The 27,875-nt window shown below is 46.0% G+C and overlaps 1 protein-coding gene across 3 annotated transcripts in view; it reads right to left on the bottom strand.

The window, feature by feature from the left end:
* The window catches only part of CEP126 (centrosomal protein 126), a 315,130-nt gene that overhangs the window by 10,746 nt on the left and 276,509 nt on the right, over nucleotides 1-27,875 (bottom strand). For all 3 annotated transcript variants that reach the window (XM_085621438.1, XM_085621439.1, XM_085621440.1), the window contains one exon: nucleotides 15,583-15,647. In XM_085621438.1, the coding sequence (XP_085477564.1) occupies nucleotides 15,583-15,647 (65 nt within the window). The remainder of the gene's footprint in view (nucleotides 1-15,582; nucleotides 15,648-27,875) is intronic.

Here is a 27,875-nt window from a genome sequence, read left to right as displayed (position 1 = left end):
TCCCCTAAGAGGCTTTGTTAATATATCATCTACTATGAGGGACACTTCCCTTTGAGATTTGTGCAGGCTACATGCAAATTATTCTGATCCATCTAGAATATCCTGTTTACGAGCACATTCCATGTGCATTTTTAAGAAATTGTTGAACCACTTTTCATTTTCAATTTTAATTATACACACAGACATTTGGGGCAACCGTATATCCGTGTTTTTGTCACAACCTCTAGCATCTACACGTAGACCGGCATTTTTGCCCGTCTGAGCAGTCAGGTTTCACACGTCCACCGACGTATAGTCATTCAGCTGCTGCACCCGACGTGCAAGCTCACCCCCCGCATCCATTCAACGTAACCTGTAACCGCCAGCTCACTCGGTGACCGGATTTGAAGACGTACGGATGTTAAGGAGGTGAGGGGCCTTTTGCCTTAGCGATTGTTTTCGCTTTATCTTGATTTATTTATTTTCTCTTTAAATGCACAGCGCACTTTATTTAACAGCGTAGAGCACGCTACATCATGATTTCAGCGGACCCATCCTGGCCGCTGGTTTTATTATTTTTGTCATCCTCCAAATGTGAGGCTGCGGTCGCAGATGAGCGCCGTTTACAATTAGTAATACTCCTCTCCACACTGAGACTTCCATCATGGTATTTGATCAGCTGCACATGCTGGCGTGATAGCTGGACCCTCGGTGGCCGCCGGAGGGTCTCCCCGGGTCTCCCTACTGGGACACATGACCTAATTGTAATTTTGGTTTTATTCCACTGCTTTTTTTCTGTTAAGGATGTGGTGTTTACCACATACTACACCTTTCTAAATACCGTAGACTACCCTATATTGTCCTTTATTTTAGATTCATCTGCAAGATGCCAGTGATTTTTTGACCTGCCATCTTTTGCGTACACGCACGGACGGCCATACACTCACCTGTTCGAGTAAGTGTCAATTCACACAGTGTGCATACATAGCCACTTGCTGTGTTTCTCCATTACTCACTAAGGTATTTTCTCTGTGTCTAGGAGCTCTGTTGAGCCCCAACCTTCACTCAATTTCCCCAGCTGCAAGGAATACGCTGGATGCCTAATTAGGTAATTCACTTTCTACATTGCTTTCACATTCACTACCGCGTGAGAACAGTGTCATCACCCTTACACATAGTATCCAATTGCTTCTAGGTGCTCTATCATAGTCCTGATGAAGACCCCACCCTAAGGCTGGACTTACCTAGTTAATTACATAGGGGTCGAAACATCGACAACTACCTGATTACAAGCCTGGACGACTGTAATTTATTGACAGTGTTCATGTTAAGCTATGTAATATATGTGGAACAACTGACCTTTGTTAAGGCAGGATCAGTATCACCATTTAAATGAGATGGATACATGTCACACTACCATGTCCTTGTCCACTATCCTCACATCTTCACATTTCTCACCAGCACTCCTTTTTCCTGCTAATCAACCCTGAGCACCATTTAGTGTAAATAATTGTAAATATACATATCAGTATAGGAGGATTGAGCAACTGCGTTGCCATAAACCAAAAAAATAATTGCATTGCAAAATAAACTGCATTACTCATATATTGGAATTTATATGTGTATTCTTTTTGTTGTGTACTACTTGACCATTTCGTTACTGTACTCTCCCAAGATGTTTGAGCATATTGTCCCCGATCCAAGTTGAACCTGGACTATAAAATACTGAGCCAGATACCAGCATCGCAACTCCTCCCCTACATGTCCAGACTTATTCATTCTGATCAGACGGGGTTCATCCCGGAGATGAGCACAGCTATAAATATTCGTAGACTCCTCTCTCTCTTATGGACACTGCTGACTCCGAGGACACTGATGCGGTGGTGGTCTCCATCGATAGTGAAAATAAATCTCAACTATTATATGCATCCCCAGGGTACGCACAAGCAGGACAATTTCTCAGACCTATATAGTAGGCAAGGGAACCAGAGAGGGCGACCCCTTACCCCGCTTTTGTTTGCCATTGCAGTTGTACCGCTGGCTACTGAGCTCATCAGGGATTGGTGTATCGGGGATTGCGTAGTGGAGACCTGACGTATACCATAGCATTATACGCTGATGATATGCTGCTCTTTCTGGCTGGGCTGGGAGAGGGATTGCCTGGAGCGATACCGTTATTAGAATGCTTTGGTGAAATCCATTTTCTTTCCCCTTCCTAGTGAGGGACGCACGCCCAGAAACCAACATGGCCTGGCATGGGAGGGTACCTGCGTGAAATATCTGGGGGTCAAGGTGTTTCATAACCGCAAAGATATTCTAGATGCGAATGTGGGTGCAGCTTGGCGGTCATTTCGAGCCAATGTGGCTTTTTGAAGAACCCTGCCAAAATGGTGGCTCTCCCCGGTTTACTATATTTTATCACCAGCCTACCTATTTTTTATTTCTCGCATGGTTTATAAGGAATTGGATTCCTTACTGGTTGAGCCCACCTGGAGTTCGGGTAGATGAAGAGTGTTCATGACTGTGCTACGCAGACCCACCAGGGAGGGGGACTTGGCCGCGCCTGATTGGCAAACATGTATCTTATGAGCTCAGCTCCAGTGTTTTACTATGTGCTACATGCTCAACTGAATGGTGAAGGGATGGGGCTGCTGCTGAGATGAAGTCTTTGCACCGTCTGCCCCGAATCTTTGTAACCCCCAGATGACCTTTGGTGGGTGGAGCACCAGACTTGCAAGTCATCCGATGTTGCTGGTAGCGCTGATTACAGTGTACCCGCACACCCCACCCGTACACACCGAGCATGCCCTCGTGGTGCCTCACTGTATTCAATACGACGGGGCACTGAAGGTCATAATAGAGGGACATCATTATGGCGTTGTTCGATTGGGAGACCTCTACAGGGATGGAGAACTGTTGTCGTTCACAGACTTCTCAGGGTCCTTCGAGATACCTCCAGGTCAAATCCTGTTGCATCGTACAGTAGTTTTGATAAGACATGATCACTGGGGGGGTGGTGAGGCAAAGCCACTGCTTCACCATGGTAGTCAGGTAATAGGCACGACTACGGGTAGAATACGAGCGGTCACCCTCATGTGTCAGTCTCTCAGAATAGGTATTATTTGCCCCTAGAAGGCCTATGTTTGAAATGGAAAGAGGATTCCAGAGGAACAGTGGAAGACTATATTGGCACACACTTACAAGGTCTCCTGCATTGCCAGATTTAAGCGCATACATTTTTATTTTCTACACAGAGCATATCTCACACCTGGTAAAATTATGCGAACATTTGTAGCACGAGAGTTGAGATGCTCCAGATGTCTGTTAAGGGGGACGAGATGCTGCATATGGTTTGAAGTTGCCCTGGGTTAAGAGACTTTTAGGAGGAGGTCATGAATTGTGTACAGAAGTGCTGAAATAATTGTTGTTATCGTGTTTTGCTATCATTGGGGGATGGTGGGGGCAAAGGACTGGGAAGGGGGATTAGATAGTTTTCTTTTTGTTTGTTTGTCAGTTTGCAGGAAGCACTTTCTGGCAGAGTGCTGATAGTGCTGAAATCTATTGTACACAATTGCTCTTGAACTTTTGGAATATATGTTAAAGTATCTCATTGCAGAGACTCACCAATGTATGTATGATTTAAACAACGTATGGGTTATCGTGGCACGAATCATGACTCGCAAGAATTAATAAAAATATTGTTTAAAAAAAAAAAAAAAAATTATTGCCCCCGCCCCCCTTTATTTGTTTTGGCCATAGGGTCCTTAACAGCCTGGGTAAGATAATATGCACAGATCTGGGGCTTTAACCAGGGGCAAGCAATATCAATCAATCAATCAGGGAATTGTAAGAGCGCTACTCACCCATGAGGGTCACAAGGCGCCGAAGGGGGGGTGGTCCGCAGAACTGTTTAGCCGAAGAGCCAGGTCTTGAGGATCTTCCTGAAGGTGTTCAGGGAGGGGGCGCGTCTGATGTCTGCCGGTAGCTCGTTCCAGGTCTTGGTTGCAATGTGAGAGAAGGATCTTCCGCCTGCTCTGGCTCTGTGGATGCGCGGGGTTTCGTCCAGTGCGAGGTTGGAAGATCGGAGGTTTCTTTTGGGTACGTGGAAGTTGATTCTGTCATTTAGGTATTTGGGTCCGTTGTTGTGTAGGCATTTGTAGGTGTGAGTGAGGATTTTGAAAGTGACTCTTTTCTCCATGGGGAGCCAGTGGAGACTTCGTAGGTGTTGACTGATGTGTTTGTGTCGCGGGATGCCGAGGACGAGTCTGGCGACTGTGTTCTGTATTGTCTGGAGTTTGCCGAGTAGGGACTTGTTGATGCCGGCGTAGAGTGCGTGTCCGTAGTCTAGTCTGCTGGTGATGAGTGCATGGGAGACTGTCTTCCTTGACTCAGGGGGATCCACTTGAAGGTCTTGCAGAGGATGCGGAGGGTGTTGAAGCAGCTGGAGGTGACGGCGATGACCTGTCGGTTCATGGTGAGTGATGAGTCGAGTATGATGCCGAGGTTCTTGGCGTGGTCTGAGGGGGTAGGTGGAATTTTCTGGACGGTCGGCCACCAGGTGCTGTCCCATGCAGAAGGGATGGTGCTGAGGACGAGGACTTCCGTCTTCTCGGCGTTGAGCTTCAGGCAGCTGTTGGTAATCCAGACTGCGACATCTTGAATTCCTTTCTGGAAGTTGAGTTTGGCAGTGGTAGGGTCTTTGGTGAGGGAGAGGATGAGCTGGGAGTCGTCGGCGTAGGATACGATGTTGAGGCCCTGTTTTCGGACGATGGCTGCAAGGGGGGCCATGTAGATGTTGAAGAGGGTGGGGCTCAGGGATGAACCCTGTGGGACTCCGTAGGTGATTCTCGTGGGGTCAGAGAGGAAGGGTGATCATTTGGCTTCTTCCGGTGAGGAATGAGCGGATCCAGTCCAGGGCTGTTCCTTGTACGCCTGCGTCGTGTAGTCTGGCGACTAGTGTGCGGTGGGAGACGGTGTCAAAGGCCGCTGATAGGTCTAGTAGGATGATGGCTGCAGAGTGGCCTTGGTCCAGGAGGGTGCGGATGTCATCTGTGGTGGCGAGTAGGGTGGTCTGTGTGCTGTGGTTGCTTCGGAATCCGGATTGCGACGGGTCGAGGACGGCGTTCTCTTCAATGAATCGTGTCAGTTTCCTGTTGACTGTTTTCTCTGCAACTTTGGCAGCGGAGGGGAGGAGCAAGATGGGCCGATACTTCTTGAGGTCGGTGGGGTCAGCTGTGGGCTTCTTGAGCAGAGGTCTGACTTCTGCGCGCTTCCAGTCATCTGGGAAGGTGCCTGTTTTGAAGGTGGTGTTGATGGTGCGTTGTAGTTCGGGTGCGATGGCAGCCGCAGCTCTGTGGTAGATGTGAGGGGGGCAGGGTTCGGTGGAGACCCCCAAGTGGATGCTTTTCATGGTCGAGGTGGTGTCTTCGGCCATGATCGGTGTCCAGTTGGAGATGGTGGGCTGGCTGGTGTTTTTTGGGGGGTGGGGGGGCCGTCTGTGGCACCTGTTGGATGGTTGATGAAGTTGTCGTAGAGGTTTTTAATATTGAGGTGGAAATAGGTTCCAAGCTTGTCACAGAGGTCTTGGGATGGGGTGATGTCTGTAGCTTCGCTGTGTGGGTTGATGAATTCTTGAATGACACTGAAAAGTTCTTGGAGTTGGTGGAGTTGGCCAGGATTTTGTTGTGGATGAAGTTCCTCTTGGTGGTCCTGACCTGGTTGTGGTAGTCCGTCATGGTGTCCTTGTAGGTGGTGTGGTTTTCGGTTGTCTTGGTGTTTCTCCAGTTCTTCTCCAGGCATCTGCAGGTGTGTCTGGCTTCTTGGAGAGCGGTGGTGAACCAGGCGGCTTTCCTGGGGTGTTGTCTGTCGGGGTTGCGTAGCGGGACGAGCTCGTCTGCGCAGTCGGAGATCCAGGTGTGGAGTTCAGTTCCTTCATGGTGGGCGTGGGGCTGGTTTGGGTGCCTTGGGTTTGTTGATGGCGAAGTGTACGCAGTGGTGATCGGTCCATGTCGGTTGTGTTGTGTGGCTGAATTGGATGCTGTTTCCTGCCGCGAAGATGGGGTCGAGGGTGTGTCCTGCTCTGTGGGTCGGTGTGTTGACGAATTGTTTAAGTCCGATGCTGGTGAGGTTGTCACGAAGGATAGTGGAGTTGGGGTCGCTGGGGTTGTCGAGGTTTAAGTTCAGGTCTCCAATGAGTATGTAGTTTGTTGAGGCAATGGTGTGGGGTGTGATGAAGTCGGTGATGGTGGTCGCGAAGGGTGTTCTGGGGCCGGGGGATCTGTAGACGAGGGTTCCTTGGAGTGTGGCTTTGGGGGTGGTCTGGATCTGGAAGTGCAGGTGTTCAGCGGAGGGGAAGGTTTCACTGGAGGTAGTGAGGCGGAGGTTGCTCTTGGCAATGGCGAGGCCCCCTCCTGGGTGGTTGGGGCTGTCTTTCCTCTGGATCTTGTATCCATCTGGGATGGTGGTGCTGATGTCGGGGGCAGAGGATGCGTTGGTCCAGGTCTCTGTGAAGAAGGCGATGTCGGGCGAGGGAGAGTCGAGTAGGTTCCAGATTTCCATGGCGTGTTTGTGTATGGAGCGTACATTGAGGAGGATGCATTTTAGGGTGTCGCCGGTGCTGGCGTCGGCGGTGTTGGAGGCCGGGGTGGCGTTGAGGGTGTGGTAGGAGTGGAGGCAGGAGAACTGGCAGTGGGTTGTGTTCGGCGAGGCCTGTTGGCATTCTATAAGTCTTCCAGGGCTGAGTGCAAGGAGGGCGGTGGTGTCGTAGTGATGGATGTTGGGAGGTCCAGGTTTCCTGGCGCTGGCCGCGGTTGGGTCATGGACGGGCGCAGACGGGCGTGCCTTTGGTGAGCCTTCAGCGCGCCAGCGGGATGGCCACGCAGCGGCCGCCATTAAGTAGGGGAGGTGGGAGGGAGGAGAGGCTGGGAGGCGGGGCGGAGTAATTCCGGGGGGAAATTTCCGGGGGGAATTCTGGGGGGAGGGGCCGCAAGGGCAGCAGTGGCAAAAGGCAAAACCAACAGGCAGGCACGAGAAAATAAAAACAGTGGTGGAATTAGAGCAAGACACAGATGGGCACAATAACAGTGGCAGAACAGGGAAAAATTAAGAGGAAAAAAACGGCTGAGAGAGGTTACGGTGGTTGCAGGCAGTCTGGTCCCGGTTGGAGCGAGCAGCAGGCGCAGGAGCGGACAGCAGCCTCGAACCTCCCAAGGAGGAGATCAGGGTCTGGAGGCAAGAGACGGCACAGCAGAGCTGCAGGGAGAGAGTGGACCTAGACCGAGGGTCGGAAGTCTTTACAGAAGACAACATGGCCTCTATGCAGACTATTACTCCTGTTCATCTGAGTCCCTCCACACACCCACCGCCTGTTTTAGTTACTGATGCTCTATGGGGAAGCATTCGGCCTTCAAGTTAATTGGTCCAAATCCCTCCTGGTACCCCTGAAGGATGACAGAAGCATCGTAGACTGGCAAACACCCCTCCCGGTCCGCAGACTACGTTTTTAATACTTAGGAGTGTTCATAGATCTGGAACCTAACCTTACTTGGAGCTTAAATCTGACTCCTCTAATGACTACGTGACAACAGCTATTGTTACTTGGGTCAAACTTCAACTTAATGTGCTCGGTAGAAAAGCACTGTTTAAAATGAGAAAGCTACCTCAAATACTCTACACCATCCAGAACTCTATATTGCTGATACCCTGCGCCGGGTTTCAAAAGGTGCTCTCCAACATTTGTTTCTTATTGGGTTTTTTATGGTGGGGGATGTTTGGCAGGGTTTCCACTTAAAATCCTTTCAAGACATGCAATCTGAGTTTCCTTTACACCCATCCTACCACTACTTACAGCTACAGCATGCTCTCCACTCACACTGGGTGCTCTTTAGTGACGTAGCCGACTTTATTCACTTGAAACAAAGATACTTATGGGCCCCATGGGTAAGTGAGATATCTACCGGATCTATAAAACCCTTGACATCAATTCCCCAGCTCCTCTTACAAATCTACAATCACTTTGGTAAGCGTGGCTTGGACCGCTTGATGAATCAGATTGGAGAGATGCCTGTATGCCCCTCAGAGTGCTGGTGATCCCCTCCAAACTCCGACTCATACAATTCAAATACTTTCACATGGCCTACCTTACACCCATGAGATTGTGGCGCGCCAAGAAGCTGGCCCCACCAATCTGAAATCGGTGCCAGGATAGCAAGGCCCCATTTTTTTCACATAGTGTGGAAATGTCCCCTCATTGTGAGGTATTGGCAAGTATTGTTTGCCTCACTCACACAGGTAATTGGGGAACCGGTGGAACCTTCCCCAAGAATAGCCTTTCTGGGTATTGTGGAGGTCCTTGGGGGGTCACAAGGTGAAAGTACACTCCTAGGTATTGGGACGGTACTTGCCATTTGGACATTGCTAAACACAGGCCTTCTTCCTCACCTCCAACCCTGTCAAGCTGATGAACGGCGATGGACTGGTGAGCCAAGAAGAACCGATCTACGTATCGAGAGGCCGTCTCCAGAAACATAAGAAGGTGTGGGGGAAATGGAGGACATACTATGGTCTAGGATGATGCATAATTTGATGCCTTTTCCTTGTTTTATTCATTTGATGCTCACTTCTTATATTGGCAGAATGTTGACAGTGCTGTTACTGCTTAATTCAAAATTCATAATAACATTTAGTTATTAAAAAAAATTGAAGAGAACAATTAAAAAAATGTTTTCTATTTTTTCAAGATGGTCCAATTGTGTTGTAACATTACGGCAATGAAGGTGAAAACACAATACATATTTATCAGACAATCCAGAGAGGATCTTTAAAGTGTAGAACGCAATGTTTTCATACTTTTGACATTGCCTCCCAGGCATTGGCAAAGCCGGTTTTATCAATCGCCGAATATTGTTGAGGGAGACCGATTGCTTTGCCAAAGCTTGTTTATATTTGGACAGAAGAAGTGAGAGTAAAACAGCAGGAAATATTGGTCATGCACAGGTTGATGCTGGGGCTGGGTGGCAGGATACCAGCTTGTGCAGGATTCCCCCAGATTCGTCTATCCAGGTGCTGTACATCTGAACAGGGGAAGAAGGTCTGGGATGTTACATTACATTTCACATTAGTAGCAGTGTATAAATCGGATGTTTTTCACCTCGTGGTTCTGTGCGTTGCTTTTTGTCTATCACAAGCCAATTGGTAAACATCCTCGTTCTTCGTGGTAACCTATCTATAATTTCATATATTACAACTTGAAAGTCAGGTGTTATACACGTCTACTGTTAAACAAAAAGTGACTTGGTTTTGGAATGAGGTTGTCTAATTTTCTATCAATCTCCAAAGTAAACATCGGCCAGCTGGAAACCAATTAAACTCCGGTGTTTTGGTATTGCACTGGTGTCTGATATCGCATGTGACAGCTTACAGGAAGTATGAGGAGAGCAATCAAACTTATAATTGCAAGATATTATTATGTTGGAGTGTTGTTGAATACTTTAGGAGACATGTCAGGATGGCTCAGTGAGCTGCAAATCACGAATTTAACTCCCAACAAGTTAGCCAGACATCCCTATAAGGTCGGATAATTGGGAACGAATAAATTGGGTAACTGGATAACAAAGCGCTTAGAAACAGCAGATGGCAATCGTAAACCAGATACTTAGAAGTTATGGTCAAATTTACAACTTTTATTATAAATGATAAGTACTTGTTTTAATGATAAGTGATTGATGTTAAATGATAAATGTTGGTTATAAATGACAATGCTATAATGACAATGTTATAAATGTTGGTTATAAATGACAATGTAGGTAATAACCGCACACTTATTCAGTCTAGCCTATCTAGCCTGTCTAGCCGATCTTAGCTATCCAATGTGGCTCTTGTCACAGTGTTAACGTTCTAATACTTTTATCAGTCTGTACCCCGAAGGAGCAGTCCTTCCTCTAATCGTCATGTTCGTAAGCTGTGTTTGGGGGAAGGGGAGGAGAGGGGTTTTGTAAGGGTTGGGGTTCATTGGGTTTGCAGTACATCTTTCTTATGCTCTCTTGCACTTTACTCCCTACACTCTATTTTTTATTTCTGATTACCTTATCCAGAGGAAAGAAATTCAATCTACGGCTTAACAAACTAATAACATTGTTGATCCTGGGTGGTCGTATTGCGAGGCTGTTTGTCAGGTAGATGAAGTCAAAAGGATCACTCACCAGCACCAATCACAATACTCCCCAATGACTGGAACAAACAAATCCATTAAAATAGTATCCCTAAATGTGAAAGGGATCAATCACCCGGTTAAGAGAAGGAAAATCCTTGATTATCTCAACAAACAAAGGGGGGATATCATCCTCTTGCAAGAATCTAAACTTGACGAAACACAATCCCTAAAACTAAAAAATTACCAATTTCCGGATCTTGCTTGTTCAGCAGCGAATGGCAAAAAGAGTGGAGTCATAACATTAATAAGCAAAAAGTCCAGAATCACTTTAAGTTCGTCCATCTCGGATTCAAAGGGAAGATGGTGCATCACAAATTTAGTTACCTACCAAAGACGAACCTGGCTTTTGGGAAGATATTTATGACCAACTGAGGAAAATCCCAGATACAGCCACTACTATACTAGCTGGTGAGTTCAACCTTCCCCTAGATCCTCATCTAGATAAAAACTCACAGTTCCCATTCCACCCGAACAAATCACATAAAATACTTAAAACATTCTGCGCACAATTCAACCTCAGACGCTTGGAGAATTCAGAACCCCTCAGAAAGGGATTATACATTTTACTCTTTTCCCCATAAATCTTACTCCGTATAGATTACATATTGATCACGGGTAATGCGATGAGTAAAATTGACCAATCCACTATAGAGCCTAGAGTAATTTCGGATCACTCCTGCATCACTCTTTCCATCACTGACCACACATCAAGTAAAAGACAGTCAATGTGGAGGTTTAATGATGAAATTGTTTCCTGTCAAAATAACATTAAAATCATTACAGAATCTAGTCATAACTTTCACATAGATAATAAAGAAGGTGAAACCACCAGATCTCTCATGGTGGGAAGCTCTAAAGGCCACAATAAGAGGTGTCATCATTAAGATAAGATCCAACATGAATAAGGAAGCCAACTCCAAACTAACTCAATTAGAGAAAGAAATCGCAGAACTAGAGAAAATTCATACCACTACTCTCAGCACAATCCTCAATAAGAAATACGAATACAACAAAATCATTAATACGCGTGCTGGAATCTGGATTAACAAACAGAAAAGCATCAAACTTTGTGAGTCAAATAAGGCAGGCAAATCACTAGCATCGTAGTTAAAGTTTAAACTTCAGAGACATGCCATTAGCTCCATGAAAGATAAGGATGGCAAAATTACTACTGATCCTGATAGCATATCTGAAATCTTTAGAGAATTCTACCAAGAACTATATGAAGAAAACTCTGAAGTTAACCATTCAGATTGCAAAAACTTTTTAAATAGCGTCAAACTACCACCTCTCACAGAGGAAGAAAAAACCTCCATTAATGGACCAATCCCAGACAAAGAAATCATGGAGGCCATTAAAGATCTCAAAACCGGCAAAGCCCCTGGCCCAGATGGGTTCAATGCCAAATTTTTCAAAACATTCGCTATGTCTCTGGTTCCATCACTTACTAAATTATATAAACACTTCTCCGAATCTGGCCATTTCACAGGCACCCCAGCCGAAGCCATTATAACAGTATGGCCAAGGAAGGGAAAGATCCTCTTCTACCGAAGAGTTACAGGCCGATCTCGCTGATAAATTTGAACTGCAAGATCTATGCCTCAATCCTTTCAAAACGTATCCAACAATATATTTCAAAACTGATCCACACTTCACAAGTCGGCTTCTTATAGCATAGCCTATCCAGCGACAACACAAGACTGCTGTGCCATACTATCGAAAAAGCAAAATTAATAAATACACCCACCGTAGCGATCACAGTAGACGCTGAAAAAGCGTTCGATAAGGTAGATTGGAAATATTTATGTGCAACGCCAGAGAAATTTAATCTAGGGGACAACCTGACTAAAATGATTATGGCCTTGTATTACAAACCAAGTGCAAGAGTCAGAGCGGGTGGTATACTTTCCTCCTCCTTCAATCTAAAGCAAGGCACCAGGCAAGGCTGCCCTCTTTCTCCACCACTTTTTCTCATAGCACTAGAGCCCTTTCTCCAGCATATTAGAGAAAATCAGGACATCACAGGGATCACCTTTGACAAAACTACGATCAAACTGGCGGCGTACGCTGACGACGTGCTTATTGTCACAGATAATGCCTCCTCCTCTATCTCAGCTCTAATGAGGTCAATCCAACAATTTTTGGATGTGTCGGGATACTGTCTCAATAAAGATAAATCAGAAGTTAAGCTGATCAATCATTGTGGCAATAGGGATATGCTAGGTTCATCCGGACTAGCATGGCAACAGGAATGCATCAAATATTTAGGGATAGAATTCACAAACGACCTGATAACCACTCCACATACCAAAGAGAAAGCCTTACATAAAAAAATTAGCTCACTTCTCGACTCATGGTCACCTAAATTCCTCTCTTGGTGGGGTAGAGCGGAAACACTAAAAATGATGGGTTACTCCATTAGTCAACTATCTCAGTAGTATGCTACCAATGATGTTATCTGATGACTTTCTAAAGAAATTGGACAAAACCTTTAATAATTTCCTATGGCAAGGGAAGAAGCCACGAATCTCACTGAGGAAGCTTAAATGATCAAAAACAAAGGTGGAATCGGCTTGCCTAACTTTAGGAATGATCAAATTGCTTACCTATGCAAACAGGTGTCCAATTGGTTCATTAGCAATACAGTATACGAACCGTCTTGGCTACCATAGAAAGATCTCTCATTAAGAAAGCTCCTCTCGTAGCTATGGCATCTATGCATACAACACACCTACCACACTCAAAGACCATTATAAAAAACACAAAAAATGCCCTCCTCCGCTTAGACACGCAATCAGATGTAAAATTAAAAAACTCCACTCTTACTTCCTTGTGGAACAACCCCAGTATCAAGATTGATGGCACCCCAATCTTCTGGTCAAATTGGTCGTACAGTGGAATTAACTTACTGGAAGATTTATACCTAGGCTCATCACCACTACCATTCTCAGTACTACAGAACCAATTCAATTTGACAAAATTGGATTTTTACAAACTTCTGCAACTCAAGATTCAGATCTCCCAAAAATCCCTAAAGGCGATTGCTCCATCCCTACCTATCTTATTAGGCCACTTTACTAGAGCCGGCCATATGGTCTCGGGCATTTATAAACATAAACAAATCTCTCTCACACAATCAAGTAAAATGGGAATCAGAATCAAACACTAGAAATGTGGTGTTTGACTGGGAAAACATTAACAAATCTCCTTTTTCTAATAAGATATCACCAACTCTATCTCAAACTAAATATATGATTATCAACAGAACATACTGGACACCTTCCAGACTTTTTAAAATAGGACTCACTCCTAATCCCAACTGTTGGAACTGCGAGTTAAGTGAAGGCAACTTAGCACATATGCTCTTCGAATGCCCAATCCTAGAGTCTTTCTGGAGTTAAATATTGGACTGCATTAAACACACTTTCAATATTACTCCCTCACATGAGTTCTCATATATCCTTCTCGGCCCATTAGACAATCAGCTGAAAACCGATGGTGATCTCCATCTACTAGACCTAATGCTTACCCTAGCATGCAAATTGATACTTCATAACTGGAAGAACTTCAATGCGATTTCCTTCCGAATGTGGCAAGAGTGGATCACCTTCCTTAGTGGTGCTGATAATGTGACACTACAACTCACCCCCTGGCGTTCCTCTCATAGACCAATTTGGGACTCATTGGATACCAAACTTCTTAGCTACAAGCCACCGTAAACTCTTATCTCAGGAGAGTGCTATACTGTCTAAAAGACATTCTCTTTCACAGCCATTTTACATTATAACACATCCTCTATCCCGATATCCTCTCCACACACACAGGGCCCTGGTACTTTCTTATTCTAACATGTAGGATTTGTATCCAATTTAGAATCTACGCATCACCTCCGTCATTGGTGCTCCAATTACTGCCTCATCATAGTCAATATGATGACAGTGAGTGCCTTAACGTTGTCAATATGTATTCATGATTCTTGTGATGTACTGTTGCTACAACCTAATGCAACATAAATCTAATGATATGCACAATTTATAGTAGTCGATTGTTGTGGGTAATCTCCAAAGGTCAATAGACCATGCCAATTCAAATCCTACAGTGACTTCGCCCCCCCCCTCGGTATCCCTACTACACGCTCTATCTGTATATTTATTTATTTTACCACTGTACTTCTATGCTTTGTCCTATGTTGCAGAAAATTCAATAAAAAGACTTGAGAGTTTTTTTTTTTTTATAAATATACCAATGGGTGTTCCGGAAAGTTCTAAAATTGACTTGCATCTTCAAGACAGGTATTGGAACCAAAAAGGTTGCAAAACTGTGCTGAAGGAAAATGTACTTCACACTGTGAAGGTAGCATAACATAAAGATCCAGATGTAAACGATATAACGAGCGAACACGAAGGAACAGTTAAGGACTCAGTGTATATCCCATGAGGCCTGTTAAGAAACAACTGAAACTCAGAAACCCCCTGCAGCCATCACAGTAATGTGGTGTCAGCCAAGTGCGTCTAGTCGGGAAATCCATAGTAAAGTCTCTGTGCATGGACCTTTGTTGAAAGCTGGCCATATCCTCATTTGAGGCTTATTCAGAGGAAATTTAATCTGATCCACAAAGGAACTGGTGCTCATACAGCAGTCACACTAGTGCAAATGTCTGGATTTGCGGGTGTATGGTATTAACAAAAGACGGCCTTGCACGTGAACATCCTTTTATGCCATTACAGCATATTATTCTGAGAAATTAAATCTCAGTTAAGGGGTGCAAAGTGGGCGTCTCTAGGCGTTACTAGACTTGAAAGTTTGCAAACGCCTTCAAACACACAAGTTGGTTGCCATTCACAAACTTCCCTTCAGACCTTTCCCATTCTGGAAATGTTTGGAGATTTACTTCAACCGAAGGCTGCGCTAAATCCTTCCCAAGGTGGCAAGGGGAATGGAACACCCTTAAAGCTGGGAGTGGGCGGTAGTGTTGGAAAATGTGTCCCTCCAGTAGAAAAACATTTACCCAGGAGAGAAAAAGCAAAGAATAAAAAATGTGCTATTGCACAGCAGTGTTGGTTTACCGCAAAGTGGAATTTATCTCGAACTCCAATACTTCATGAGGCAAATGCCAATGCAAATAAATAATATAGGACGAAGGAGTACGACTGGAAACCTGCAACTGGCAGCTTTTCAGGTTTACTCCTGGAAATCTTCGTGAAGGTACAACAACTCAGAAACGTGCACCCATGCAGAAACATAACTGTGGGTGCAGATTTTCAACTTATTTGAATGAATCGGCCCATTACATACAAGCAAACACATGCACACACACACTTTACAGCCCGGCTTGTGTTTTATGTCACACTGTTATAATCCTGGGATGAGACTGGGTTTCTCCTCATTCTTACCATAGGGGAGGTAATCTGCAAAACACCTGCAGTAGATGGGTTCCTAATTATTGCATCCTGAACATCTAGAAAGAGAGAAAACATATAATGATCAATTACAGAAAATGATAACAGGCATGGATAGATGTCTTGAAGGTAATTATGTTTTTAATCAAATCACGTGGTCATTTTTTGTCACGGTTGCATAGGGTTCCTTCACGAGTATCACTGTAATTGAGGGCCGGTAAGGACATCAGTAATATTGGATAGTAAAATGATATTCTGATTCTAACTGATCACCCTGTAGGCCCCTGTGTTATGCAGAATGACATTTGGAAATCTGTGTAACCACAAATGATTATCACTGGTCCGGCTTTACTGCTGGTGGCGCCCTGTGCAAAAAACCTTTGTTGGCGCCTCTCCCCAAGTGACGACCTTCTCCACGGATTCCCTCATTGCCACCCTCCAACAGTGCCCCATATCATATCTCTCCATAAGCCCTCTTTCACATGTATTCCATTTGTTTTATAGCACTACTCATAACAGGGTAGGGTGTCAGAGTACTTTAGATCACACACACATTACACTGCGACAATTAATCATATGTGTGTAAATCAGTCTATAAGAAATGTTACATAACACAAGTTAGATTACAAGGTGTAGGAATCACATGTCATCCACACTAGTAGGCAGTATATGTTAAAGAGTGAATGGTCTATAGAAGCACAAACTCAGAATTTAAAATGTCCCACAGTTGTTTGGTTTTACTAATAAGAGTGTATTTCTACCCACAGGAACCTTTTTTTTAGCATCATTAGAATAATGAAAGACTTTAGAAAAAACAATGTAACCTATACTATTCAGTTTTCATGCAGCTCTTTGATGACAGTTCAGAGTTATCCACATAAAATATAGTTCTGTACTGGACACATTCTTTGCTGCAGGTGCATTATTTCCAAACACTAGGTCTCTAGAGGTCAGTGCCAGGTGCAGCTGCTCGTGAAAAAGGAGGTCTCCTCCGAAACGCGTCGAGTGACTTGGCCGAAACCAAAGAATAAAAAACACACTGTTAAAAGGATTTGTGGCTTGTGGCATTGTTTTTGGACTAAGGAAACAAACGCTTGTTGTGGATAGAGGCTTGGGTATCTGCGCGAAAACAAGTATATATATATATATATATATCACTTCGAACAAAGTTGCCTGCTAGAGAAAGACCCCACACCAGGTAAGTATCTGCCACAATTCTTTATTGGAGGAAGAGAAGTAGCAGTTCAGCCCCGTCCACCAAACGATATCAGCCCGACGCGTTTCGTGAGTTCATCACTTCTTCTGGGGCTTACGGCTTGTCAATGAACCAGCGCGGCAATTTCTCAAACACTCCCAAGCATGATAATCTCCGCCCAGGTGGGCGCGGCCACCCCAGTGGCCTGTGGTAGTTGGAGTGCAATCATTTTCTCAAGTGAGCTGCCGTGTTGTCCAAATAATATTGCACAAATTAAAATCCAAGTGGATTGCGGTACAGGGCTGGAGATTGCCGCTTCCACTGCTTACTCCACCAACAACGGCTCCTGATGTCCAAACACAGCTACGCCATTCGACGTCTCCATAGGACTGCCAGAAAGCAGCGGGGCACCTTTCCGCGGCTCAGGCAAGCAGCTACACATCACTTCGAACAAAGTTGCCTGCTAGAGAAAGACCCCACACCAGGTAAGTATCTGCCACAATTCTTTATTGGAGGAAGAGAAGTAGCAGTTCAGCCCCGTCCACCAAACGATATCAGCCCGACGCGTTTCGTGAGTTCATCACTTCTTCTGGGGCTTACGGCTTGTCAATGAACCAGCGCGGCAATTTCTCAAACACTCCCAAGCATGATAATCTCCGCCCAGGTGGGCGCGGCCACCCCAGTGGCCTGTGGTAGTTGGAGTGCAATCATTTTCTCAAGTGAGCTGCCGTGTTGTCCAAATAATATTGCACAAATTAAAATCCAAGTGGATTGCGGTACAGGGCTGGAGATTGCCGCTTCCACTGCTTACTCCACCAACAACGGCTCCTGATGTCCAAACACAGCTACGCCATTCGACGTCTCCATAGGACTGCCAGAAAGCAGCGGGGCACCTTTCCGCGGCTCAGGCAAGCCGCTACACATCACTTCGAACAAAGTTGCCTGCTAGAGAAAGACCCCACACCAGGTAAGTATCTGCCACAATTCTTTATTGGAGGAAGAGAAGTAGCAGTTCAGCCCCGTCCACCAAACGATATCAGCCCGACGCGTTTCGTGAGTTCATCACTTCTTCTGGGGCTTACGGCTTGTCAATGAACCAGCGCGGCAATTTCTCAAACACTCCCAAGCATGATAATCTCCGCCCAGGTGGGCGCGGCCACCCCAGTGGCCTGTGGTAGTTGGAGTGCAATCATTTTCTCAAGTGAGCTGCCGTGTTGTCCAAATAATATTGCACAAATTAAAATCCAAGTGGATTGCGGTACAGGGCTGGAGATTGCCGCTTCCACTGCTTACCCCACCAACAACGGCTCCTGATGTCCAAACACAGCTACGCCATTCGACGTCTCCATAGGACTGCCAGAAAGCAGCGGGGCACCTTTCCACGGCTCAGGCAAGCAGCTACACATCACTTCGAACAAAGTTGCCTGCTAGAGAAAGACCCCACACCAGGTAAGTATCTGCCACAATTCTTTATTGGAGGAAGAGAAGTAGCAGTTCAGCCCCGTCCACCAAACGATATCAGCCCGACGCGTTTCGTGAGTTCATCACTTCTTCTGGGGCTTACGGCTTGTCAATGAACCAGCGCGGCAATTTCTCAAACACTCCCAAGCATGATAATCTCCGCCCAGGTGGGCGCGGCCACCCCAGTGGCCTGTGGTAGTTGGAGTGCAATCATTTTCTCAAGTGAGCTGCCGTGTTGTCCAAATAATATTGCACAAATTAAAATCCAAGTGGATTGCGGTACAGGGCTGGAGATTGCCGCTTCCACTGCTTACTCCACCAACAACGGCTCCTGATGTCCAAACACAGCTACGCCATTCGACGTCTCCATAGGACTGCCAGAAAGCAGCGGGGCACCTTTCCGCGGCTCAGGCAAGCCGCTACACATCACTTCGAACAAAGTTGCCTGCTAGAGAAAGACCCCACACCAGGTAAGTATCTGCCACAATTCTTTATTGGAGGAAGAGAAGTAGCAGTTCAGCCCCGTCCACCAAACGATATCAGCCCGACGCGTTTCGTGAGTTCATCACTTCTTCTGGGGCTTACGGCTTGTCAATGAACCAGCGCGGCAATTTCTCAAACACTCCCAAGCATGATAATCTCCGCCCAGGTGGGCGCGGCCACCCCAGTGGCCTGTGGTAGTTGGAGTGCAATCATTTTCTCAAGTGAGCTGCCGTGTTGTCCAAATAATATTGCACAAATTAAAATCCAAGTGGATTGCGGTACAGGGCTGGAGATTGCCGCTTCCACTGCTTACCCCACCAACAACGGCTCCTGATGTCCAAACACAGCTACGCCATTCGACGTCTCCATAGGACTGCCAGAAAGCAGCGGGGCACCTTTCCACGGCTCAGGCAAGCCGCTACACATCACTTCGAACAAAGTTGCCTGCTAGAGAAAGACCCCACACCAGGTAAGTATCTGCCACAATTCTTTATTGGAGGAAGAGAAGTAGCAGTTCAGCCCCGTCCACCAAACGATATCAGCCCGACGCGTTTCGTGAGTTCATCACTTCTTCTGGGGCTTACGGCTTGTCAATGAACCAGCGCGGCAATTTCTCAAACACTCCCAAGCATGATAATCTCCGCCCAGGTGGGCGCGGCCACCCCAGTGGCCTGTGGTAGTTGGAGTGCAATCATTTTCTCAAGTGAGCTGCCGTGTTGTCCAAATAATATTGCACAAATTAAAATCCAAGTGGATTGCGGTACAGGGCTGGAGATTGCCGCTTCCACTGCTTACTCCACCAACAACGGCTCCTGATGTCCAAACACAGCTACGCCATTCGACGTCTCCATAGGACTGCCAGAAAGCAGCGGGGCACCTTTCCGCGGCTCAGGCAAGCCGCTACACATCACTTCGAACAAAGTTGCCTGCTAGAGAAAGACCCCACACCAGGTAAGTATCTGCCACAATTCTTTATTGGAGGAAGAGAAGTAGCAGTTCAGCCCCGTCCACCAAACGATATCAGCCCGACGCGTTTCGTGAGTTCATCACTTCTTCTGGGGCTTACGGCTTGTCAATGAACCAGCGCGGCAATTTCTCAAACACTCCCAAGCATGATAATCTCCGCCCAGGTGGGCGCGGCCACCCCAGTGGCCTGTGGTAGTTGGAGTGCAATCATTTTCTCAAGTGAGCTGCCGTGTTGTCCAAATAATATTGCACAAATTAAAATCCAAGTGGATTGCGGTACAGGGCTGGAGATTGCCGCTTCCACTGCTTACTCCACCAACAACGGCTCCTGATGTCCAAACACAGCTACGCCATTCGACGTCTCCATAGGACTGCCAGAAAGCAGCGGGGCACCTTTCCGCGGCTCAGGCAAGCCGCTACACATCACTTCGAACAAAGTTGCCTGCTAGAGAAAGACCCCACACCAGGTAAGTATCTGCCACAATTCTTTATTGGAGGAAGAGAAGTAGCAGTTCAGCCCCGTCCACCAAACGATATCAGCCCGACGCGTTTCGTGAGTTCATCACTTCTTCTGGGGCTTACGGCTTGTCAATGAACCAGCGCGGCAATTTCTCAAACACTCCCAAGCATGATAATCTCCGCCCAGGTGGGCGCGGCCACCCCAGTGGCCTGTGGTAGTTGGAGTGCAATCATTTTCTCAAGTGAGCTGCCGTGTTGTCCAAATAATATTGCACAAATTAAAATCCAAGTGGATTGCGGTACAGGGCTGGAGATTGCCGCTTCCACTGCTTACTCCACCAACAACGGCTCCTGATGTCCAAACACAGCTACGCCATTCGACGTCTCCATAGGACTGCCAGAAAGCAGCGGGGCACCTTTCCGCGGCTCAGGCAAGCCGCTACACATCACTTCGAACAAAGTTGCCTGCTAGAGAAAGACCCCACACCAGGTAAGTATCTGCCACAATTCTTTATTGGAGGAAGAGAAGTAGCAGTTCAGCCCCGTCCACCAAACGATATCAGCCCGACGCGTTTCGTGAGTTCATCACTTCTTCTGGGGCTTACGGCTTGTCAATGAACCAGCGCAGCAATTTCTCAAACACTCCCAAGCATGATAATCTCTGCCCAGGTGGGCGCGGCCACCCCAGTGGCCTGTGGTAGTTGGAGTGCAATCATTTTCTCAAGTGAGCTGCCGTGTTGTCCAAATAATATTGCACAAATTAAAATCCAAGTGGATTGCGGTACAGGGCTGGAGATTGCCGCTTCCACTGCTTACTCCACCAACAACGGCTCCTGATGTCCAAACACAGCTACGCCATTCGACGTCTCCATAGGACTGCCAGAAAGCAGCGGGGCACCTTTCCGCGGCTCAGGCAAGCCGCTACACATCACTTCGAACAAAGTTGCCTGCTAGAGAAAGACCCCACACCAGGTAAGTATCTGCCACAATTCTTTATTGGAGGAAGAGAAGTAGCAGTTCAGCCCCGTCCACCAAACGATATCAGCCCGACGCGTTTCGTGAGTTCATCACTTCTTCTGGGGCTTACGGCTTGTCAATGAACCAGCGCGGCAATTTCTCAAACACTCCCAAGCATGATAATCTCCGCCCAGGTGGGCGCGGCCACCCCAGTGGCCTGTGGTAGTTGGAGTGCAATCATTTTCTCAAGTGAGCTGCCGTGTTGTCCAAATAATATTGCACAAATTAAAATCCAAGTGGATTGCGGTACAGGGCTGGAGATTGCCGCTTCCACTGCTTACTCCACCAACAACGGCTCCTGATGTCCAAACACAGCTACGCCATTCGACGTCTCCATAGGACTGCCAGAAAGCAGCGGGGCACCTTTCCGCGGCTCAGGCAAGCCGCTACACATCACTTCGAACAAAGTTGCCTGCTAGAGAAAGACCCCACACCAGGTAAGTATCTGCCACAATTCTTTATTGGAGGAAGAGAAGTAGCAGTTCAGCCCCGTCCACCAAACGATATCAGCCCGACGCGTTTCGTGAGTTCATCACTTCTTCTGGGGCTTACGGCTTGTCAATGAACCAGCGCGGCAATTTCTCAAACACTCCCAAGCATGATAATCTCCGCCCAGGTGGGCGCGGCCACCCCAGTGGCCTGTGGTAGTTGGAGTGCAATCATTTTCTCAAGTGAGCTGCCGTGTTGTCCAAATAATATTGCACAAATTAAAATCCAAGTGGATTGCGGTACAGGGCTGGAGATTGCCGCTTCCACTGCTTACTCCACCAACAACGGCTCCTGATGTCCAAACACAGCTACGCCATTCGACGTCTCCATAGGACTGCCAGAAAGCAGCGGGGCACCTTTCCGCGGCTCAGGCAAGCCGCTACACATCACTTCGAACAAAGTTGCCTGCTAGAGAAAGACCCCACACCAGGTAAGTATCTGCCACAATTCTTTATTGGAGGAAGAGAAGTAGCAGTTCAGCCCCGTCCACCAAACGATATCAGCCCGACGCGTTTCGTGAGTTCATCACTTCTTCTGGGGCTTACGGCTTGTCAATGAACCAGCGCGGCAATTTCTCAAACACTCCCAAGCATGATAATCTCCGCCCAGGTGGGCGTGGCCACCCCAGTGGCCTGTGGTAGTTGGAGTGCAATCATTTTCTCAAGTGAGCTGCCGTGTTGTCCAAATAATATTGCACAAATTAAAATCCAAGTGGATTGCGGTACAGGGCTGGAGATTGCCGCTTCCACTGCTTACTCCACCAACAACGGCTCCTGATGTCCAAACACAGCTACGCCATTCGACGTCTCCATAGGACTGCCAGAAAGCAGCGGGGCACCTTTCCGCGGCTCAGGCAAGCCGCTACACATCACTTCGAACAAAGTTGCCTGCTAGAGAAAGACCCCACACCAGGTAAGTATCTGCCACAATTCTTTATTGGAGGAAGAGAAGTAGCAGTTCAGCCCCGTCCACCAAACGATATCAGCCCGACGCGTTTCGTGAGTTCATCACTTCTTCTGGGGCTTACGGCTTGTCAATGAACCAGCGCAGCAATTTCTCAAACACTCCCAAGCATGATAATCTCTGCCCAGGTGGGCGCGGCCACCCCAGTGGCCTGTGGTAGTTGGAGTGCAATCATTTTCTCAAGTGAGCTGCCGTGTTGTCCAAATAATATTGCACAAATTAAAATCCAAGTGGATTGCGGTACAGGGCTGGAGATTGCCGCTTCCACTGCTTACTCCACCAACAACGGCTCCTGATGTCCAAACACAGCTACGCCATTCGACGTCTCCATAGGACTGCCAGAAAGCAGCGGGGCACCTTTCCGCGGCTCAGGCAAGCCGCTACACATCACTTCCAACAAAGTTGCCTGCTAGAGAAAGACCCCACACCAGGTAAGTATCTGCCACAATTCTTTATTGGAGGAAGAGAAGTAGCAGTTCAGCCCCGTCCACCAAACGATATCAGCCCGACGCGTTTCGTGAGTTCATCACTTCTTCTGGGGCTTACGGCTTGTCAATGAACCAGCGCGGCAATTTCTCAAACACTCCCAAGCATGATAATGGGGGGTCTTTCTCTAGCAGGCAACTTTGTTCGAAGTGATATATATATATATATATATATATATATATATATATATATATATATATATATATATTATCTACGAATCCTCGCGAAATTTTCAAAACTAATGGGGCGCTCCGCTCAGCTCCTACCCTGAAGGGGGGATTCGTCAAGCGGGGGCCGAGAAAAAAGAGGGGTCCCAAAACGCGTTTTCCCCATGCATTTTCCCATAGGACCTTTAGTCGAAGGTACAGCCCGAACGGCTGAACAGAATTACTTGAAATTTGGCAAAGAGGTAGTCCTCAGGTCAGGGATGTGCCTTTTGCATATATGGAGTCAATCTGGTCAGCAGTTCCTGAGAAAATTGCAGTTAAAGTACATAAATATCTATAGCCTCGCACCGTGCGCGCACGGTGCGCGCACCCTGACGTGCGCGAGCGTAATTCTGATTGGTGGTTACATGTCAGTCAACGTTCGAATCGGTCGAAATCAGGAAGTGTCGGCCGCCATTTTGTTTGTTTTGAGTGCAAGAGTGAAAAAGGAAGGTGGCGAACGTGAAAAGGGGGCAGGGTAGAGAGGACCCCGAAGGCAGAAAAAAACATTTTAATTTTTTTTTTAAAAAATCGCGGGGTGCGCGCACGGTGAAAAACCATATAAAAAAATTTAAAAAAATTAAAACGTACTTTATTGTAAAATAAATATATAAAAAATATAATAATAAATACATAACTTAGCATTTAAAAAACCGTACAAATTCACTGAAAAAACCATAGGTTTCACACACGTTATAGTTAGGAATCAGCATTTAAAAAACCTTGCAAATTCACTTAAAAAACCATAGGTTTCACACATGTTATAGTTAGGTGGACATTTCACTTGTAAAAAAACAATGAAATTCCCCCCTTATAGTTAGTTCAGATAACTATAACTCGCGCGACCGCCACTCTATCAAAAGGATGATGTCATCAGTGATGTCATGAGTGATGCCACTGACCATGTCATGAGTGATGTAATATGTGACGTCATGAGCCGTGGATTGCGGGCGCGCGAATTATAGTTATCTGAACTAACTATAACGGGGGAATTTCATTGGTTTTTTACGAGTGAAATGTCCACCTAACTATAACATGTGTGAAACCTATGGTTTTTTCAGTGAATATATATATATATATATATATATATATATATATATATATTCACTGGAAAACACATAGGTTTCACACATGTTATAGTTAGCTGGACATTTCACTCGTAAAAAACCATTGAAATTCCCCCGTTATAGTTAGTTCAGCTAACTATAACTCGCGCCACCGCAATCCACTGCTGATGACATCACATATTACATCACTGTATTCACTAAGATACTGTTAATAAGTCAGTTATACAATTAATTTTACAAAAAAAAAACCATTCATTTAGACACTTATTTACCCATTTATTCTTCCATTAACCTTTAGATATACATATATAAAAAATATTTATTTTTCAGAAAGACACATATTCACTGGATGATGTCATCAGTGATGTCATTTGAGATGTCATCAGTGATGTCATGAGTGATGTCACTGACCATGTCATGAGTGATGTAATATCTGACGTCATCAGCAGAGGATTGCGGTCGCGTGAGTTATAGTTGCCTGCACTAACTATAACGGGGGAATTTCATTGGTTTTTGACGAGTGAAATGTCCAGCTAACTATAACATGTGTGAAACCTATGGTTTTTTAAGTGAATTTGCAAGGTTTTTTAAATGCTAATTCGTAACTATAACGTGTGTGAAACCTATGGTTTTTTCAGTGAATATATATATATCTATATATATATATATATATATATATATGTAGCGCTTGTTACCCCTGATGCAGTGTTGAAGCACTTTTTCTGCGAGTAGCATGCTTCTCCAGAACCCATAAAGGATTAGTTGTGTCATGCTTCATCATCGGGTTCACCCTGACTCCTAAAGGTCAAGGGTGGGCTCGAAAATATTCCAGGGAGCACTTAGGAGAAATAGGCCAGGGGGTTTAAAGATTAAAAATCCTCCTCTGACTCCAGGTATCTCTCCAGGTATCTCTTCATTCGCGGAGTCGTAGGGGATATTAAAAATGAAAAAAAGAGTCCTAATGAGGTAATGGTCCTATGACCCTTTTAATAGGCCCAAGAGGGTCCTGGGCTTTCTTCAGGGCATTTGTATTTCCCTTCCTGGTTCTGTCAGTAGGAATTTCCTAAATTTCAATATAAGGTGCAGAAAGCTGCACTTATTGTGACCGGTAAGTGGTATACTTATCTCTTATACGGTGAAGTGGGATATCCTGTCTGCCTGTGCAAGAAACATTTATTGGTGTTACCACACGTGTGCAACTCGCGCTGCGCCTATATCACCCAAAAGCTTCATTCTGAATGGGTGCTATAGTGTGCGTTCATCCAACATGCTTTGTATGCTCATGAATTTAACATGCATCATGGGGGTGTCACTATACAAGGCAGCTTCTGTTTCTAAGTGAAAATGCAATGTACATATCACCAACCATGCCGTGTAAAACAGGTAAACATCGGTGTAGTGTTTCTACACCCATTCATAATCATCCTGCACCTTTACACTCATAGTTCCGGGTGTAGATATTACCTGTATCTTGTTCACCTAACTGTTGGTTCTACTTACTGCATCACAATTTCTTACCCTATTGCGGAGGTTCAAGAATATCTCAAGAGACTGAAGGTCAAGGGGTAGCCCTGTAGTCAGACTCTGCATGAGTGTGAGCCAGAGGTAAGAGGAGGGAGAGAAAACAAAGGAGACACTTGCATGTTACACTACTGCAGCCGGAAGTCTCACACTCATCTCTCGAGTGCTGTTACAACATTCGTATGCATCCTCGCCTTTTACTTGCTTCATCAAAAGTCCTGCTCTATTTGCACACTTACTTGGGTCCGCGTCTCCCGGCATTTCCGACACCATTTCCCGGGACCGCTTCTTATAGCGTGTTTGAGACTCAGTATTTCTGGATTGCAGACATAATAGCATGATATCAAGTCTGGCCCGTGTCAACTCCATTCTTCCCAATCATGATGTAATTACAGTGTAAATACATGCCAGTGCAAATAATTATTTGACGTTTCACGCTGGAACACACACTGAGAAAGAGACTATGTGCCATAATGTATGTATATACTATTCTTTCCACGTTCTGATGTAAAGAAATAGAAATAAAAAATGAGAGTCATACACCTGATAACATATCGCCTTTTGAATAGAATCCCAAATCCGTGCCTCTCCCGGAGGAGGGTGTCCACCTGACTAGACCAAAAAATCTTGCAGAACAGAACGTGCAAAATGGCCGTCCCTCCTAACTTCTGAATCCAAGCAGTAATGCTTCGCAAAGGTATGGAGGGAGGCCCAAGTTGCTGCCTTACAAATATCAACAACAGGAACACCTCTAGCCAAAGCAGAAGAAGATGACTTACCTCTGGTAGAATGAGCTCTGATACCTTCAGGCGGGTCCCTCTTGGCCAGAGCTTAGTAGATCTTGATACACAAGATGATCCATCTGGAATGCGTTCGCTTGTGTACAGCTCTTCCTTTCATCCGACCAATGTAGCCCACGAAGAGCTGATCATCCAGCCTTAATTCCCTGGTCCTGTCCAGGTAAAAACTGACTGCCCTCTTAGGGTCCAAGCAATGAAGTCTCTCCTCCTCCTTGGAAGGGTGAGGGGGAGGATAGAAGGTAGGTAAGGTAATGGACTGTCCCAAATGAAAAGGAGTAACCACCTTAGGAAGGAAAGCAGCCCTGGTCCTAAGAACCAACTTATCTGCATGAATGGTCAAGAAAGGATGTTTAGAACTAAGAGTCTGAAGCTCACTTACCCTCCTAGCCGAGGTAATGGCAATCAAGAAAACCGTTTTAAAAGAAAGAAGCCTCAAAGGACAACTATGAAGAGGCTCAAATGGCGAACCCATTAAAAAGGTAAGAACGAGATTTAAATCCCACTGAGACATAATGAAAGGAGTGGGAGGAAACTTATTTGTAAGGCCCTTAACAAAACTCACAACTACACGAGATTTGAATAAAGACAGCTAATCCAGCAAACAAATAAAAGCAGACAAATAACCTTTAACTGTAGCCACAGAACAACCCTGCTGGGCCACGCAAAAGAGAAAAACTTAGCACATGAGACAAACGAGCCTTCAAAGGATCAATGGACCTCTCTCCACACCATTTCACAAATTTGGACCACCTGGAAGAATACACAGATTTGGTGGAGTGTTTCCTGGATGATAAAATAACATCCACCACATCCGATGGGAGAGAGAAAGAACTCAGGTTGCCCCGTTCAATCTCCAGGCATGAAGGTGTAGGCTCTGGAGGTGGGGGTGTAGAACCTGCCCCTGCGATTGCGAGAGGAGGTCTGCCCTGAAAGGGAGACGGAGCAGAGGGTGTGATGAGAGGTGAAGAAGATCTGTGTACCACACCCTTCTTGGCCAATCCAGAGCGATCAATATGACTTGGGCCCGGTCTTGGCGAATCTTCCTCAGAACCCGAGGAATCAAAGGTATGGGAGGAAACGCATAAAGGAGTTGCAAGCTCCAATCCAACTTAAACGCGTCCCCCAGCGCTGCCTGCATCGGATACTGGAGACTGCAGAACAACGGGCACTGCGC

The sequence above is a fragment of the Triturus cristatus genome, chromosome 8, assembly GCF_964204655.1.
Source record: "Triturus cristatus chromosome 8, aTriCri1.1, whole genome shotgun sequence".
Lineage (NCBI taxonomy): Eukaryota > Metazoa > Chordata > Amphibia > Caudata > Salamandridae > Triturus > Triturus cristatus.
Note: the sequence above shows the minus strand (reverse complement) of the source record. Positions and strands in the feature narration are given on the sequence as shown.